This window comes from Otolemur garnettii, unplaced genomic scaffold, assembly GCF_000181295.1.
Source record: "Otolemur garnettii isolate 467f Iridium unplaced genomic scaffold, OtoGar3 scaffold00063, whole genome shotgun sequence".
Taxonomy (NCBI): Eukaryota; Metazoa; Chordata; class Mammalia; order Primates; family Galagidae; genus Otolemur; species Otolemur garnettii.
The window spans coordinates 8,542,048-8,561,820 of record NW_003852458.1 but is presented as its reverse complement, the minus strand read 5'-3'; the positions used below and the strand labels follow the sequence as shown (position 1 = coordinate 8,561,820).

The following is a 19,773-nucleotide window of genomic DNA, read 5'->3' as shown; positions in this document are numbered from 1 at the left end:
AGTATTTAAAAAAATTAACACTGTGTAAGAATATATTCCTGAAGTAAAGCAAGACATTTTCTTGATTACATATGTCAGAAATATTGTTCATATATACAACTTCAAGACAAATTCTGGTTAATTTGTTAAATACAAAGATTCTTTTTAAATGAAGTTTACAAGTATCACGACTGAAAAAACAACTCTACTGTAAAACAAGAGCAATAACAAAAATCAGGCTGGCCTCAGACTTATCCATAATGAAGTTTGATGAAACAAGACCATAAAGGTATGTCCGCAAGTTTCTGAAAGAGGAAAAAAATGTGTTCATATGAAAAGGTAACAGGCAGACATTCTCAAAACTTCAGAGAATTCTGGAACTATACATTCCTGAGTATTATTGACAAACTACTCCACTAGAAAATCCAAGAAACAAAGAGATGAATGAAAAAAGAAACAGCTGAGTTAATGCAGGTGTTTAAAGTTAAGATGTTTTTTGATTTCTCTAACTTATCTCTCAGATCCCTATTTGTTCTAAGGGACAGAAAATATAAAGTTGCCAATGTAATTTAGTATGATCGTTTTGGGTTTCAATGTTTCAATTTTCAGTTGAACTCAAGATTCCCTCTTTTGCTGCTTCCCAGGGATACTTTGTGTGTATGTATGCATGCATCTATGTGCAGGTCCATGGCGAGGGAGGGTGGTTAGATAGTATCCTAGCATCCGAGGAAGAATGAGACCTTTGTTAGCATCTTGCCCTTTGCCTTTGCTGGCCTCAGCTAATAAGTCATTTGCCCCCTCTGGTTCTCAACACAACTCACTGGCACCCACTGCCAATATCCTTGGTCCTGACTCGGCCTTTTGGTTATGAGGCCCATAACCATTGAATCTTCCTCATACCAACCAATACCAGCTCTTTTTTTGTCTACGACCCTCTCTAAGACTTCCTTACCTCCTTCAGGGTTTAGGAAACTCCTGCCTATTTTCTGCACATCACAGTGGAGTGTGAGGGCGTTAAAGTTACTCAAAGAACCACTTCCTTGGATGCCATGCTGTATAGTACACATTCTCTACAAGGCTTTCCATTCCCATCCTACTACTTGATAAGAGTTAGCTAAAATGTATGAGAGGAATTCAAAAAGTTCATTGGAAAATGGAATTTAAACATAAAAATAAAAAATATATTGCAAGGGTACATGTCTGCTCTATTAAGTACAGAGTATAAATGTCTTAACACTATAATTAAGTAAATGAGGTGAGGGATATATTGGCTCTGGTCTGCTTTTGCTTTAACTGAACCACTCCTACCTCTTGGTATCCACTGCTTTGATTGTGCTTTGTCTTCATGATCATACTGGTAAAGCCACGTTTCTTCTCCAGTTAAAATTCTTAGAAAAATGCCTTTGGATTTTGATCTCACTTGTTTAAAATTTTCATGGAAATCTCTGCTTTTGTCTGTCATTGATCTGGGCACAATTTTGGCACCTATCAAGTTTGCAGAACTTTAATTTTTCAGTCAGAATTATGTAAGCTGAACCAGCTGAGATGTCTATGATGTTGGCTATTAATCATAAATCTTCTTCAATTAGGGCTCAAACAAGACTCTTTTTTTTTTTTTTTTGATGTGATTGGTCTGCTGATGTGGGCTTCATCTTCAACCTTGTCTCAACCCTTCTTAAAGTGAGTTTCTAATTGTAAACTGCTGGATTTCTTTGAGGGCATTGTCCTCATAAACTTTTTATAAAGCATTCATGATTTCACCATTTTCCACTCCAGCTTCACTATAAATTTGATGTTTGTTCTTACTTCAACTTTAGCAGAATTGATGTTGCTCTAATAGGGCTCTTTTCAAATGAATGTCTTACCCTCCTAGTGTCTCATTCTAGATCCTATTCAAACATGTTAAAAACAAGTTAGTAAAAGGTAATTTGGATGCCAAAAAATGTTTGAAACCAATGCATACTTATTTCATAATCCAATTTCCACCAACTTTTTGCAGACCCCTCATATGAGTTTATACATACTACATATAGAATTTCTCTCATAGCATCATCCCTCCCAAGACTCTGCCCAAAATGGCAGAATCCTAGGTTTGAACTGAGTAATCCACAAAGTCTAAATCTTAGTTACCACATGCCCAATATTGCCCCTTCTCCTAACTGCTTAAAATATTTTCTCCTTTGGGGAAGGAAAATGGCTCTATGGTATCATAAATTCTTTGTCATTCTATGGTTGATGTTTTAAATTCTACAATATAGTCTAAATCCTTGCAGGTTTGGCTTTTGATATTTAAATTCAAGCATTAAGAACTCAAGAATACTTTCTTTTTTCTTCCAAGAGTCTGGCCCTTGACAATGAAAACCATAGCCTTCAAATCTGTGATATGCTAGTTTTACAAAAGTAAATTTGGGAGGTCAAAACACAAAGTTTGACTGTTTTTCTCTCTGAGTCCTCCCAAACCTGAGGCTGTATATAATGAAAGCTCATCCTGAGATTCAATTATGAGAGGAATGGCAGAGATAAAGGAAGTTTATTTTAAAAATTAAATATCATTTAAAATATCAAAAATTAATATCAAAAATTGGTCCAATAGATAAATATGGAGCTCAGGAATGAAAAAACAATGGGCAAAAATTAGGCAAAAAACAATGGTCCTAAAATTAGGACTGAACAAGGGAATAAGGATTAGTTGTGTTTTCTATATTGCTTAAGTGTTTACTATACTAAAGATCTAATTATATTAAAGCAACAAAATCCTGAAATTATAATATTTATCACATAGTTCGGAAAACCTTTCCTGATTACCTTTATACATAATTAGGGCTAGGTGACATCCTCCTTGCTCTCACTGTAATGAGAGCCATATCATAGCAGTCCTCATATGTTTACCTTCTATTTTGTCCATTGTAAGCAAATCTAGGACATGGTATTGATGGCCTTAGTATTTAGTACCACATCTAGCACATTATAAATGTTTAATATGTGTATTTCAATGAATACATGAATGCTTGAAATAATCCTAGGTATGTACTCAACAAAAAAATGCAGCAAAAGTAATGTACAAGAATATTCAAAGTGATATTATTTATTAGCTGGATACAAGCTAAATGTTTACCAAAATGGATAATTTGTGATAAGAATTAACTACTGCTATAAATAACATAGATGAATCTCACAAACATAAGGATGAGTGTGGAATTAAACAAGTATAAGAGAGTATATACTTTATGATTTTATAGATAAAATTCAAAAATAAGAAAAAGTATTCAGAGCAACAATAAAATTGGCATTTGCATTTGGAGATGGGGTAATTTGGGTGCTTTAGGAGTTCTATTTTGTGATGCAGGCAGTAATTGCATGGGTGTATTCACTTTTTAAAACTTAATTGAGCTGTATACTCATGATTTATGTGTTTTGTGCAAATATTATACTTCAGTAGAATTGATAACTGAAAATGTGGGAAGATACTAGACTGAATGGGGGCTATTTAGAAAAACAAGTTGATACAGAGGAATTAGGATAAAATTGTACCAAATATGGACCCATCATTTTCAGACTGTAGTAATGAGAGGACATTGCCAGGTTAGAGACTGTGGAATAGTCTCCAAACTGCTTTTCAGTCATCCCTTGGTACTCCACTGCCAGTATTCCTGAATCACCTCAAAACCTTCCATTGTTTCTAGAGAATGCAGTTCTTTCTAAACCTAGGAAACAAAGTCCAATTTCCTTGGCTTTACATCCAGATCCTCTCAACTCTGCTGCTGTTCCCTTCCCTGAGCCCTCATCTGCACCTCTAACTGATGTCCTTGTATACTGTCTCTAGAGCATAGCACATAGTCTCCTGACTCCAGGTCCTTGCCTGTGTTGCCCCCCTTACTTGGAAGGATACCATCCTCCCAATAAGTCTTATTTTTGCTTCCAGGGCCATGTCAGTCTTCCTTTTAGAGTACCACCCTCCCTAACTGCCAAAGATCTCAGAACCTTAATGTTCCTAACTCAGGAATGATTGTTTGTACCACTCAGTAACACTTAGCCAATCTGATTCTTCGGTTGACCTTTTTGTTCCTTTCCATTTTCTCATTCCTCCCTCTCTTCCTCGCTTCCTTCCTTTTTTCCTTCCTTTCTTTCCTTTTCATTTCTCCATAGGCTTGCTGGCATATTTATGTACCTATTCTGTCTTCTAACTGGGAGTCCAAGTTCTTCCAACACAAATACAATATTTTACTTTTCTCTCAGTCTTTAGTATCTGGCACATAGTAGATTCTTAACAAATTTTTATTGATGACAATTTTTCCTAAAATAAAAGACATATTAAAGAGCAAATTACATGCAAGAACATACACTTGCCTATTTTTAAGCCTGAGCTATTTCAGTTAAATCACTGGACTTCAATCTTTTCAAATCTGTAGTGATATCATTAAAAAAAAATTAGGGTATATCTGTAATATATGTACACTTACTAACAAATTTTATGAATGTGTTACTCTAAAAGTACATTAGACATGAAAAATATATGAAAATTTAGAAAACAGAAAATTTCAGAAGAAAAATAACCTATATGAAAGAAAGAATTTCTAATTATCTTCCTCACAGTGGTGGTTGCACACACTTAGGACTAAAGCTCATTATTAATGATAAATCCATACATCACAAAGCCACACTGAAAGTCTTCACATGTTTTTGGTCAGCTTTGGTGTTGATCTTGTGTTGTGGATTATTAAGATATTTAAAAACTGAGGCCACAGATAAGTTTCATTCCATGGCTGGTTAGGGACAAGGCCACACAGCAGAAAGTGCGTGGTGGGTGAGTGCATGAAACTTCATCTGTATTTACAGCCGCTCCTCACTTACATCATTGCCTGAGTTTGACCTCCTGCCAGATCCCTGCTCCCCACCACCACTATCCATGGAAAAATTGTCTTCAATGAAACTAGTCCCTGGTGCCAAAAAGGTTGGGGACTGCTGCTGTAAAAGACTAGAAATATCGTTCTATCTTCTACTAGTTGTTTTTCTTATGTTTGCATTACTGGCCTCATCTTCTACCTGCATTTTCTTTCTAGAATATTTTTAAGCCATTTGTTTCCTGGTAAGAGTTAGTTCTGTTCAAACTAGCTAATGGAATAGTAAATAAACTGAGCTCTTACTATTTCTTTAGAATCACATGCCTAAGGTGCCAGCCACATACACTTAAGGTGGCGGGTTCAAATTCACCCCGGCCCACTAAAACAACAATGATGGCTGCAACCAAAAAAAAGAAAAAAGAAAAAAAAAGCCAGGCATTGTGGCAGGCGCTTGTGGTCCCAGCTACTTGGGAGGCAGAGGCAGGAGACTTGCTTGAGCCCAGGAATTGGAGGTTGCTGTGAGCTGTGATGCCACAGCACCCTACTCAGGGGGACAGCTTGTGACTCTGTCTCAAAAAAAAAAAAAAAAAGAATCACATGCCTATCACAGAAAACCCGTGCCAAGGTCAATCCACGTGTGAAATACATGATATCGATCCAAGTAGGAATACTGTGGCACAGGTGCTGTTAATGCGCATATAACACATGGGCCAAGAGTAATTTCTCTCCCATGTTTATATGAGAAATAAATGCTAACATTTTCTTCTATACCCCTTCTGTTTTTTCTTGCGCCCTTCAGTTTGAAAACAGTCATACTGCTTTCTTCATAGAAAGAGGGTTGCATCCATTCTTCTAATTATCTAACTGTAGAATTTCTGAACAGTAGAGGCATGGCTAAACCTCCTGGCACTTCAGAATAGACACCAAGCTAATGCTATTAACTATTACCTGTATCACTAGGTTTCTTTCTACTTGACTTTCTTGCTGCAATTTCCTGTTAGTCAGTTTCTACCTATATTTGTTGAAGTTACCATTACTTAGTGAGAATTGTTCTAAAAATTTATATGAAAAATCTGTGCTATGTAGTTCAACACTGCTGTCGCCTCTGAAGAAACATTGTGCCAACTCCTCAGGTTTAATTTTTTCTTTGTGGTACTTGTGCTTTTTGCCCCTGTATATAAGTTAAAAGCATTCCAATATTTTGGGTTTTTTCTCTATAATTGGATGTTTCAGATATAGCGGTCAATTGACCGGATATCAGAAGCCATGTGGTTTATGTTAGAGTCTCAAGACATATGTTAATATGAACCGAAAGCTGAGCGATTGGCATCAGAGAGTAAAGAGTGAAGTATTCAAGGACTGGGCGCCTTTGCATCCCACTGCTGCCTCTTTGTAACCACGTGTTCCAGGGCAAATTACTTTCAGCTTTAATGTCCATGTTTATGATAATACCTACTTCTCAGGGTTGTCATGGGAAATATATAAGATAATGTATGTAAAGAACCTGGCATATGCCAGATGCTTAATAAATGGTACCCATTAGTACTATTATTATCATTTCTATTATTAAACTCCCCGCAGGGATGAGGAAGATTGTCCCTTGCTTTTTCACCTAGCTTACTTAATGGAGCTCCATACTGTACCATCTACTTTTCCCTCCTTTGCAAATAGAGTGTTCTGTATACTATGAATTTGCGCTCAAATCAGATGGGTAATTTTTTTTTTTCACTATTTTGCAGGTTCATTTTTACAGGGAGCAGAGAAGGCCATCTCCCTGGTTCAAGGTGGAAGGAGTGAATATGCAGCAGCTTTGGCATGGGAGAAAGGGAGCTCTGGTCCAGAGGAGAAGGTATTTTCTGAGTGGTTAGAATCAGTGAAGGAAAATCCTGCTGTGATTGACTTTGAGGTAAGATTTAACAGTATTCTTGGGTAAGAGAGTTAAAGTAGTTCTCCAGCAGCCCGAATTGCACATTACATAATTTCTTTTTCATTTGCTGCTCAGACAATAAAGGAAGTGTCTTTCTTTAGTATTCACGCACAATGTACCTTTTTCTAAATGTTAAATTGCACATTCAGAGCTTTTGCTATTCAAACAAGCAGTCCATAGCACGATATTTAGAATTGCTAGCATACATGAAATATCAGACAAGGGAATATAGTGAATAAAACTGCTCAATCTTCCTGGAAGATAGTGCTCTTCATCTTCCCATGTGTACAATAAATTTGGATTCTATGTTTTCCTTACAACTCTTTATTTGATGAGCACCCTTAAATCTTCATTTGTAGCTCTTTGGTAAATGGGATTTTAGACCTATTTGACATCTTTTTTTTTTCACCATTGGTTCAATTTACCCATTTTGTATTAGATGTGCTTACATAAAAAGGTGGTTTTTATTCTTTATGGAATACTTTGCCTACTTATCACTCATATGCCATTTAGAATCAGTTTCACCTAAAACATACTCATATTTTTCAAAAGGCCTCCAAAGAAGTTATTGTATTCATTTATCTTAAATGAAGATAAAGGAGTCTAATCATTATAAAATGGGATTGTTTACATGCAGCCTGAAGATGCATTGAGCTCTACAGGTTATGGCAGAAAAATGAGACCCTCTGGCCACCTGTGAGTTACACATTGCACTAGATGGTTATTTATTTGAGGTTTTACAATGTTAATAAAATGAGCCCTGATTTATCATTAGGTCCATTATTTGCTACTGTGATTCTTCCATTTATCCTACCAACACGTTGATTTCTCCATTTCCCACCCGCCACTCCACATTTTCTCATCTGTCTCCATCAAAAGTCAAAAATGTCCCTGCAAAAATAAAGAACATGGAAAAACTCCCCTCATCCTCTCTAGATTTTTTTTCTCCTTGAATCAAACTTAATGAGGTTTCAGCAGAGCATTAATGAGCTGCCCAAGGTTTATTCACCCGTCTCAGTACTTTGATGTATGCATTTGATGCATAATAATCTAAGTAGAAGATGCCCCACAGTAGAATAACATGCAGGTGAGTTCTAGATATCCTACACCTAACCTCAGGTAGAGGACTTTACTGTTTCAACACGCAGCTATACTGTATCCTGCAGTAATCCCTTGAGTTGTGGAATTTTTCCAGACCTTTTCTCTCATTCCATGAGAATTGGGAAGTGATGGCAACATATTGCCCAAGGGAATGTAACTGGATGTCCTCTCTCCCCTCTGCTCTTAGCTTGCTCCCATTGTGGATTTGGTAAGAAACATCCCCTGTGCAGTGACAAAGCGGAGCAACCTTAGGAAAGCTTTTCGGGAATATGCAGCCAAGTTTGACCCTTGCCAGTGTGCTCCGTGCCCTAATAATGGCCGTCCCGCACTCTCAGGGACCGAATGTCTCTGTGTGTGCCAAAGTGGCACCTACGGAGAGAACTGTGAGAGAAGGTCTCCGGATTATAAATCTGGTAAGTGTCAGTGATCTACTATGAAGTAGGTGCCTTTTCCCCTCCAAAGGATACTGAACCTCCAGTTCAGTCAAACAAAACAAAATTTCCATTAGCAAGTTCAACCTAGCACAAACTCACAAGGAAAGTAAGCCTGCAAAACGTAAGCCACCTGCTACATGGCCTTGGGAAAGTCATACGACTTCCCTGTACCTCAATCTGTTCACCAACAAAATGGGAATAATACTAGTATCTACCCAGCACAGTATCTGTCACATAAAATCAATAAAATAAAATGAGATGTGCTATAAAATAAACCTATGACTCTATTATTATAAGCCTCTTATGTATTATAAAATAGAATGAAGATGGCTTTGTAATAAGGGGTAAATTAAGTTACAACCAATGTTTTCATCCAGGACTAAGTACTGTGCATAGTTTCCTCAAATCCTCCTTAGAGAGAAGATGAAGGATGGGTGTGAGAATACATTCCACTTCCTTTCAAAAGGCAATTTGAGATATATTCATAAGATCTTTAGATTTACACACATACAAATGTTTGTATGGTTGAAGATCCATAATGGTTACCATTTAATTCAGGCTATAAAAACAAGAAAGGAAAATCAGGCCCCCTCCACAGGTAATTTTTTTTAATCCTCACAATCATCCTATCATATTCCACAGAGGTCACACAGCTAAAAACTGAGAACAGTTTGGCTAGGCTCCAAAGCCCAAATTCTCTCAGCTGCACCATAATCCACGGGTGGGTCTCCCTCTGCTCCAGATGCAGTAGATGGAAACTGGGGGTGCTGGTCTTCCTGGAGCACCTGTGACACCACTTACAAGAGATGGAGGACCCGAGAATGCAATAACCCTGCCCCCCAGCGAGGAGGGAAACCCTGTGCTGGGGAGAAGAGGCAAGAAGAGGATTGTACATTTTCCATCATGGAGAGCAAGTAAGTCTGGGGAAGAAGGAAGAACAGTCACTTCCCCACAAACATAGACAGTTCAGTAGTCACCATCCTACTGCTAAGTAAAGAAATAAATGGAGTTTTACTTGTGCCTGCACATGGTGTCTGTGAGGCATTGGGTCTGCTGGCTTTGCCTTTCTCTGTAACATTCTCTCTACTGAATATGTGTGTATGTGTAATGCGTACGTAGGCACACACCTGTCTATGCATACACAAGTAAATACACATATGTATTTATATATGCACATGCACACACATTTATGTTTCCCTTTTAGTGGACAACCGTGTGTCAGTGATGATGAAGAAGTGAAAGAGGTAGATCTTCCTGAGATAGAAGCAGATTCAGGGTGTCTTCCACCAGTTCCTCCAGAAAATGGGTTTCTCTGGGTAAGCATCCTGACTTTCCCTTTTGGTTTAGATTCTAAAAAAAGGGAAAACTTGGAAAGTATGAATTTTATTTTAATCAGAGTTACTATTTTTCTATTTTAATAATCTATTGACTTCAAAATTACAAAATAGTACTGAGAAACGCTTTGTCATTCTTCCACCTTGAATTCCCTGGAGATGTCTTTATCCCTGACTGTCCCAGACCAAGAAATAGCAGATTGACTGTGTTCCTTAGGACTACCTAGTCCGTGTGATAATGGTACATTTATGTAGAAAGAAAAGGGAACTTCAGCATAATGTAGGTTTGGATGACTTGTAAGAATCTTCACATAAGATCTGGCTGTTTATTTCTGATTTTAAGCGAGCTGGTGCCCTTCATCTAAGGCATGTTTTCAGAGAGACAAACTGACCTGGTTATAACCATAGAAAGTACTCAGTCTATATTGTCTTAAGAGATTAGAAACATATAGAACTCTTAAGCAGTCAAACACGTTTAATGTACCTTTTAATTTCATCTTTTTTCATTAAACTACAATATGTTTTTTTTAAAACAATGAATACATCTTGTCAGACAGGTCTCTGGCTGTAGATATAAATTTTTCAGGAGATTTGTAATATCTAAAATTGATTACAGAAACTCAATAATATCTTTAAATTACTTTTCCCAACTGTGTCATATTTATTATCAAAGATCAATAACACTCACTTCTCCAAGGCCAGCAAATAAATATTCCTGGAGCACTCTCTGGGCTAATGTGTAATACCTTCCCTGTTCACTTCTCTTCTGCCCTTGTATATGGCTTCTTGCGAAAGGGTTTAAGGGGAAAAAATAGATGGGAAGAAGTAATTTTAGTCGTTGCTCTGAAACAAAGGTTTTAGAGACTCAGAAGTGCATTGGAAGGCTTGTTAAAACACGGATGGCTAAGTCCCACTTCCAGAGTTTCTGATTTGCTAGATCTTAAGCAGGGCCCCCAAATTTCCGTATCTAACAAGTTCTGGGTGATACTGATGCTGCTGGATCAGGAGTAACAGTTTGGGATCTTATTCTTTAAAATAAGAGTCAGCTAACTATGGCTTAAAGGCCTAATCTGTAGTGCCAATTTTTTTTAAATAAAGTTTTATTGGAACATAGCCACATGTATTTGTTTATATGCATGTATAATGTCTATAGCTACTTTCATACAACAATGGAAAAGATGGGCATCTAGAAGCCGAAGTTGAGAAGACTCCAGGACTAAGTAGATAAAGAAATGAAGGATTAGAAAGAAACCAGATGCCCCTGAGGTGTTACACAGTATTGTTTCTATAGCCCTGATAATTTACTGGTTCCTGTTTTAATTTTAGAATGAAAAGAAACTATACACGGTTGGGGAAGAAGTTGAAATTTCATGCCTGACAGGGTTCAAAGCTGTTGGATACCAGTACTTCAGATGCTTACCGGACAGTACCTGGAGGCGAGGGGATGTGGAATGCCAACGTGAGAACCGGGCAGACATGTTGTGGGACTGCACTAACGGCCATGCTTAATATATAAACACTGCAAAATGACACCCTTAGCCCAGTACATTTTACTACCTTTTAGAAACTGACAAAATGATGTAGTGAAGCAGAAAATAGGGCTCATTTGCTAAAATTAGATTTCCAAGCACCTCCACATTTTGGTTGTCTTGCCCCTGTATATTAACCATATACTCACAGGACTGGAAAGCATGCATTTCAAAAAATAAAAAATCCAGGAAGTCTACAGGCTGCATCTAAATACAGACATCTGTATTGCCTGATGTACAGATTAATACAAATTGTTGAGTCCCAGAAAGATGATATTTACATTGTTCATGTATCAGAAATGGGATTTGGGGTGAGATGAAATTTTCTCCCAGGCACTGATCCTTGGAGCATGTTCACATCATTTGCTGAGAAAAGGTAAATAAGCTTGTAGGCTCTGCACACATCTATGCTATAGTAAAGTAAAAAATGAGATGCAAACTAGGTTCCAATGGGAACCCCAAAGACATACTATAGGACATCATGAAGCAGAGTTGACACCAGTGTCAATTAGAATTCTTGCCTCTGTGTCACTAGCAATATGGTAATTTGAATTTGAGGAAACTCACTAGGGAGAAGAAGAAAGAAAATATTTCTTGAAAGGAATATGTCCTTAAGCTGTAATGAAAGTTGGATGTGTCTAAGGCCAGTTCCTTAGCAAGAGGACCTCAGATAACAAACTAAAGAGATTTTTTTGGTGGAGGAATCTCTGAGGAGAAACCTGGGATCCTTTACCCCCAGGTTTTCTGATAAAAAGAAGGCACCAAAGTTGAACAAATGGAGAGTATCTCACTAAAATAGCCTCTTGGGTTGCATAGAATCTGGCTAGGTCTGTGGAGTGTTCTGTTCTACCAAGCACATCTGAAATAGTGTTCTCCCTGCAGGGACAGAATGCCTCGTGCCAGCTGTGCCAGAAGTCCTGACGCTCACACCATTTCAGAGATTATATAAAATTGGTGAATCTATTCAGCTAACCTGTCCCAAAGGCTTTGCTGTTGCTGGGCCATCCAGGTACACATGCAGCGGGACTTCCTGGACACCGCCCATTTCAAGCTCACTCACTTGTGAAAAAGGTGAGTAGTAGCAGCTCAGGATTCAGGGGTCTGATATGTTGGTGCACCCCAAGATCGGTAATATGACATCTATCACTGTGCTGTTTCTTAGGCACAAATGCACAAAGGGGCTAAATTAAACACAAAGTTAGTTAGATGGTCAAGGTCAAACGGAAACTATGCGTCAGCTCTCCTAACGCCGAAGCTCTCTGCCATCCCACCTTCTTTATTCTCTTCTTATATAATGTATGCAGGTAAGGGGGACAGTTAACCTTTTGAATAACTTTAAATAAAACTATTAGTAAAGAGATTTCATGGGAATTGGTGAGGACTTCAGGTTAATATTGTGTTGTCTTGGTTTCACTAGACTTCCATCAATAATAATAAATTATAAATAACTTGTGCATATAAATGGAATATAAAAGAAATATATTTATAGTTTATAAATAATAGAAAAGGAATGAATGTATTTGGAAGCTATTGGCTTCAGAAAGTTAAGATCCTCTGGACACCTTGGGTATCTTCTTCATAAGATTCATGTGTACAGACACACACCCATACACCCAGCATGTGCACACACACACACACACACACACACACACACACGGCTCTGCCCTCGGATGAGAAATTAAAATTGCAATCCAAAGTGAAAAATATGAAATGCTTTATGTCTAGATAAAGGACATTAATATTCTACCTCAGAGACTTTCTCTCTGGTAATACTGCTAGAAAGAGCAATGAGAGGGAGTCACGGAAAGGGAAAGACAATGATCAATAAAACTGGACATTGGGAGGCAAGGAGACCTTCAGGCTGCCCTTTGGCCAGGGAAGCCCTCTCATTCTTTCAACAAAAAAAAAGTTTTGCTTCCTGAAGAAGCGAGATACTACGTGGCTCCAAAGTTACTTTCTTCCCTCTTCTGGGAACACCACACCTCCACCAGCCCTTCAGAAGATGCCCTCACCCTCAGCACCTTAAACACTGTGGTGTCCTCACAGCTGAGGGGCTCCATGCTGAGCAGTGTGGGCTGCTTAGAGTAAGTGGCAGCTTCAGTCTGACACTTATGGGAGGAGTAAACTCCTTGCTTGGGACCACCGACTATTCCAGGTCACTAGTGACAGAGCAGTGCTCTGTTGCCCACTTGAAAGCTAACTCTCCTTAGTCACAAGGAATAGCTTGCTGCTCCTCACTGGCCTAAGTGTGGATTTACTTACACAGGACACAGGGGCATAGCCAAAGAAAGTTCGCCCCATGTCAGTGCAAATCTTAGTAACTGAAGCCTCCCGGAGCTACAGGTCTCCCACGTTCATGAGGAGTCTGAGCCAAGCTTCCCCAGACGGAATGAGGGTCCTAACCAGGGCTAATAGCAGGAAATGGAAATAGCAGGGAAGAAAAAAATGTGAATTTTAAAATCTTTATTATTGCTTTTAACATAAACTACCTTCTCTTATCAAACCTTTTACCTGATAGGCTAAGACCAAGAACTGCGAGCTGAGTCTCCAGTTCTGCCATGTAATTTGTGAGACTATCTAAACACAGCTGCCCATTTCCTGTCCCCACAACTGACTCGCTCACAGAGGCCACTGGATTCTATGGGTGCCTCATTAGATCTCCATCGAGGAGGATGGTTTCATTCATCAGTCTCAGGAAGTGGACATCAACCAGTCTAAAGGTTCTCTAGGTGGGCTTCAGCATCAGCAAAATAGCAAGGCTTCCCATTCTACATTATATATCCCAAGTATCAATCCTCTGTTGTCATCCCCCTCCCTCGTATACATATACACAGATACTCATAGATAGGTGCACACATGTGTGCCTACACACATACATGCATACGTATGTACCTGTGTACTCCTCACCTTTAATTCCTCATCTTTGTTCAAGCAGCATTTCCTTTTAGGTCTTTTCATACTTTTTCTACTTGGGGGTCTCTATGGTATATGGGCTTCTGAAACCATGTTCCCTCTCTTCAAAATATCTGTCTCAGCCTTAATTATACGTCCATTATTGTGATTATCTGATTACTATCTGTTTTCCAGTATCTTTTAGATTCATGAAAAAAGGAACCACTGCTGTTTTTATTTCTTCCTTTCTCTCTCCCTCCCACGCTTCTTCCTTCCTTCCTTTCTTCCTCCTCCCCTTTCCTTCTTTTCCCTTCCTTCCTTTTCCTTTTCCCTTCTTCTTTTCACCATCCTATCTTAATGCCTAGAATATCATGCAGGAATACATAGCCTCATGTAGGAATTGCATTTCTCCACTGGTTCTTCTTATAGAAAAATCTTACTTTCAAGTTACTATCCCCAAATCAACACTGGCACAACTGTCATTGTTAAACATCCAGGTTGCTAAATGTAATGGACCTTGTCTCTGTCCCCCTCTTCTTCACCTCATAGCAACCGCCAAGTGCTGACATCTGCACACATGCTCTTTCCTTAGTTTCCAAGACATAGCATCTTCCTGTTGAGCTCCCACTCTCCGGCTGTTACCCTCCATTTTGCCCAGGCCTGGATTTTAAATATTGGAGTTCCTTGAGGCTCAAATTTGTCCCCTCACCTCAAACTGAACTCTGCTGCTAGGAAATCTCACCCACAACCTTAGTTTCCAAAGATTCCCCTATAGACTAATAAATTTAGATCTTTGGCACAGACTTTAGACATAAACTTCCAAATTCCTATGAATCTATTTTGTTTGGATATATCTTACAGACATCACAAATTCAGCATACACGAAGAGGAATTCTTGATTCATGATTGCTTCCCTTTCTGAAACTAAGCATTTCCTAAAATGTTCTCTTTCAGGTCGGATACCTATATCTACTCTTTTATGCAAACCCGAAACTAAAGAATCATGCTTGAGAGCTCTCATAACTTACCTGCCACATGTAATGTCTCCTACTTTACCTGCTGTTTGTGCCTCAGGTTCATGCACTTCTCTCCATTTCCACCTCTGGCACCTTGTTCTCAATCATCCTTTTACACCTTAACTACCATAATAACCTCACAGTTGTCTACCCAGACCCTCTGGACCACCTTGCCTCTCCAAATCCATCCTCTACACAGAACTCAAAATTATTTTTTTTCGAAACACAGAACTTATTTCTGTCACACTTCCCCCTAGCTTAAAGCCCATCCAAGACTTTCTATTGTTGATGAAATGAAGATAAAAATCCTGCAGATCCCCTAGTGGCCCCGTGCAGCCTACCCTGCACCCACTTCTCTGGCCACATCTGCCTGCTCTTGTTTTTCTGTACTTCAACCCCCTGGATTCTTCCAGGTCCGGGAAAGTCACATGTCTGATCACTTCCTACCTGAGGTTTCCTCTGCTTAGAATACTCTCCCTTTTCTTTCTCTATATATCATTTCTAATGTTTCTAGATACACCAATTTTTATGTGCTTTCTCTTTAATAACGCTAATAATGACAGCAGTTTAATATGTTTATTAGTGTGCTTGATTACTTTCCATTGGCCCCCATAAGATTATATACTCTAGAACATAAGATCCAGTTTATATTTTGCCCAATCCACTATCCCTAGAACCTAACAGAGTTCTGAGAACATCACAAGTGCTCAATAAATATTTGAAAAACAAATTTTAAAAAATGTCAGTGATTCCATTGTCTTTAGCTCTCTAAACATAATGACCATTTTAGGTCAGAAAATGACAGCTTGGGCTGGGTGCAGTGGCTCACACCTATAATTCTAGCACTCTGGGAGGCCAAGGGTGGTAGATTGCTTGAGCTCATGAGTTCAAGACCAGCAGAGCAAGAGTGAGACTCCATCTCTAACAAATAGCAGGCATTGTGGCAGGCACCTGTAGTCCCAGCTCCTCAGGAAGCTGAGAAAAGTGAATCCTTTGAGCCCAGGATTTTGAGGTTGCTGTGGGCTATGACAGCATGAGACTCTACCCAGGGGGACAAAGTGAAACTCTGTCGCAAAGAAAAAAAAAAAAAAAAAAGACAGCTTTTGTGAGTTGTAAATGACCTTTCAAATGGAATGTTTTATGACAAGATTTTAAAGAAGGCAAAATGAATAACTCCAACTCCAGGAGTTAAATAAATAAAGTGTTGAGAATACTTCAACACTACTTCTCCCAAATTTGAGCTTATCACTTGAAATCCATGATATGCACTGTTCTGTTCTTCCCTTTCTTTTGTTTCAGATATTCTGACAAAATTAAAGGGCCATTGTGAGCCAGGACAAAAACAATCAGGATCTGAATGCATTTGTATGTCTCCAGAGGAAGACTGTAGGTAAGTGATACTCCATAAAGTCTGCTTGGAAATCCAGAAAACCAGTCTAGTGTAAACCAATCCAGCTTGATGGAAGAGCTGAGCTTCTGGAAGCACAAATGTGAAAGATGAATTTTTCACATAACTGATACCCCTGTGCTTCTGTTGAATTTCTCTTTCCTCATTGAGTAGCAACTTTCATAATTATCCCTCAGCCCAGTTCCCTAAGTTTGCATGACTTGTTTACTAAGAAACTCTCATTTCAATCACAAAGACTTAATTCTTGCCCATTTAAAAATTTAAAACTCAATTACAGCAGAACCTCTATAGTTGACTCCCTCCCTACATTGACCATCTCCTCATTCAGTTGACCTAATTTTCATAGACCATAGATATGCACCACATGTATTTAATGAAAGTTCCTCATATTGACCACCTCTACACGTTAATCAGTTTGCTGTAGTCCCTTTGGTGGTCAACTCACAGAGGTTCTACTACCTATCAAAGCCTTATCTACCCACTCAAAGTATAGGAGATGGTCATAACTAACCACTTGTACTGAAGAAAGTAGTGTCAGAATGGACCACGCATACACACACACACACACACACACACACCTTTGCCAGTTCATTTTTTCATACTGGGGAAGAGAGCATGGACAGGAAAAATATTTAATAAATATTGATGTGACTGCCATGACCAGATAGCCATCTCCTCTTTGTTAATGTAATTGCTTTTTCTTTCTATAAACAAACCCAAGAGTGTTAAAGCTGCTATCAATTTAAGGGCTAGTTTCAGGCTAATTTAAAAGCAAATCCAACATACCATTTGCTTGAGATAAAATGTGTATCCCTGTCTCACTAAATTAATACATAGCTAGCCAGTCCAGGGCTAATACAGTGATAGCCCAATTTCAGATAGGACTGAATCTTCTTCCCACTCTCTGTCCCGCCATCTTAGTTATTTTATGGTTTAGATTGCTCTTCTGGAGCAGGAAGGAAGGAAGATCTAAAACAGGGCACATTATCTGTTTTGAAGATATCCCAGAAGCCCCAGTACTTGGGGCCATCTCATCAACCTTCTCTGATTTACATAAACATATGTACCTGCAAAGGAGCTTGTGAAATGCCCCCTCTCTGGCTGGAAGCATAACCACTGCAAATAAAATTAGATTAAAGCACCAAAGAGATGAAAGGATAACTGTTGGGGTAGGAAGCCAAAGGAGAAAGCACAGATGTTAATATTCACTTTTAACACTGAATAACTCTCCTGTTCCTCTGTGCTACAGGTGAAAAAATACTTGTGGGACTCATCTATTGTCTTTTTGGAAAATACTGCAGAGTCTATTACTGCATAATTCTGATGAGGTATTCAGCCCAAACATCCCTGTACTCACCTTCCCCAGTATTCCCTGCAGTGGTCCGTCAAGTAGCTACTTGCTGCTGGAGTCCCTATACCCAGCAGATGGCCATCTGGACCCCGCTTATAATATTCACATTGTCCCCTTGACTCACAGGAAATGGCTCTCTTTATCTATGCAATACTAAATCATGAGAATACAGGCTGCCCCCTTAAACTCCTGCTTTAGCCCTGCCATATGTCCCCACCCTCTCCCTATGTACCTCACTTCCTTTTTGATGGGATACAAGTATTTGTGGGACTGGCTGGTCTACTGCTAAATCCTATGAATAATAGTGACCTTTTATTCTCAGCTATAGGCTTTAGTTCCTGGAAACAATTTATACACTGGGGTGCTGATTATTCAATCTGAAGCTGGTATCAGAGAAGCAACTCAAATGTCAAGTAATCAGGGGAATCTCTCCCTCTCATCAAGAGAAGGGCAAGGTCACATGTCACCTCTTGGTGGAAGGATACATACCCTCTGCTCAGACAGATTGAAGAATTACCCAGAGAATGATTTCAAAGCTCATGCCCTTCATCACAATGCAAATACACTTGAAAAACTAAATCATGATTATAAGGCTCTATACAACATATCCTTAATCGCTGTTGGAATTAGTGAGTGTTTTAGAGTTCAGAGGAGGTACAGGCCACCATGGGCGAGGCTGATCAGGGTAAGCCTCTGAGTATAGCCAGAAAACAAGATGGACATAGATGGGCAGAGAGGAGAGACAATAAAATGCTGACAAAGCAGGACACTAATGGCAACAGAAGAAAAATAATCTCATCAGTGTAGATAATGATCAATGCAGTTACCAGGTGATAAAGAAGGACTGAGGAGTTTGGACAGTAATATTAGAAAAGAAAGTTGCTTGGAGTCAAGTTAAAGAAGCTCTTGATTACCCAAATTTAAGAATTCTGTGATTAATGTAAAGGCAATTGGGAATAATGCCAACATCAAGATGAAATATTTGAAAGATCAATCAGAGGCAGCATGTAAGGTGAAATTAAATTAGGTTGGGAAAGGAAATTAAAAACAGGGGGAAGACAACTGGGTGGTGAGTTAACATGTTACACTGGCTACCTACCCTCTTTTTTTCTGGCCTTCATCTTGAAATACTTTTCTTTGATGGGCAGCTATAACTCAGAAGATCTCTGTGTGTTCGATATAGACACCAACCATTACTTCACTTCATCTGCTTGTAAGTTTCTGGCTGAGAAATGTTTAAATAATCAGAAACTCCATTTTCTACATATTGGTTCCTGCCAAGAAGGTCCACCATTAGACTGGGGTCTTGAAAGGACAGAACTTTCATCTAATAGCACAAAGAAAGAATCCTGTGGCTACGACACCTGCTATGACTGGGAGAAGTGTTCAGGTAAGCTCCCGGGTGGCTGCATGCTGGAACTGCTCTTGCATTTATTCATCATTTTTTTCTTAAAAATAAACTTTTCCCAAATCAAAAGTACTTCCTTTTCATTGTAAAAAGTTGTACAAGATGATTTAAACAGAAAGGAAAAATATAACCACCTGCAACAAGAATAAATACTTTAATAATTTGAATATCTATCTTTCCAATTTTTGTACATACATAATTGTTACCACCTTAAGGCTTCAGTGAGAAGAGCCCCTCTCCTGACCCCGAGTTTCAGGTGCCCTTCTTCATCATTAGCCTTGGAATGCCTTCATAGTTGTCTAAGTTTCTCTCTGGTGGTTGGGATCATCTAGGGCTAGCTGTGCTTTCCAGGTAGGACTGGGCTTCACAGGGATGCCAATTGCCGGAGCACCTTCCCTAGATCCTTTCACGTGCCTGGGATGAGCTGAGGCTGGCAATGTTATTCAAACAGGGTACCCTGATCCCAGAAAAATTCCCACGTGGACCCAGCAAAGTTTCTGCCCTGGGAATGCACTCTGATTCTCTATTGCTTCTCCTCCCCACCGTGCATGAG

The 19,773-nt window shown here is 39.0% G+C and overlaps 1 protein-coding gene across 4 annotated transcripts in view; it reads left to right on the top strand.

The window, feature by feature from the left end:
- The window catches only part of C6 (complement C6), a 59,124-nt gene extending 39,800 nt beyond the window's left edge, over nt 1-19,324 (top strand). For all 4 annotated transcript variants that reach the window (XM_023515025.1, XM_012807059.2, XM_023515023.1 and 1 more), the window contains 8 exons: nt 6,560-6,726; nt 8,036-8,261; nt 9,025-9,196; nt 9,487-9,598; nt 10,943-11,075; nt 12,028-12,216; nt 16,353-16,443; nt 18,961-19,324. In XM_023515025.1, the coding sequence (XP_023370793.1) occupies nt 6,560-6,726; nt 8,036-8,261; nt 9,025-9,196; nt 9,487-9,598; nt 10,943-11,075; nt 12,028-12,216; nt 16,353-16,443; nt 18,961-19,309 (1,439 nt within the window). In that variant the 3' untranslated portion in view covers nt 19,310-19,324. The remainder of the gene's footprint in view (nt 1-6,559; nt 6,727-8,035; nt 8,262-9,024; nt 9,197-9,486; nt 9,599-10,942; nt 11,076-12,027; nt 12,217-16,352; nt 16,444-18,960) is intronic.
- Nucleotides 19,325-19,773: the final 449 nt, after the last annotated feature.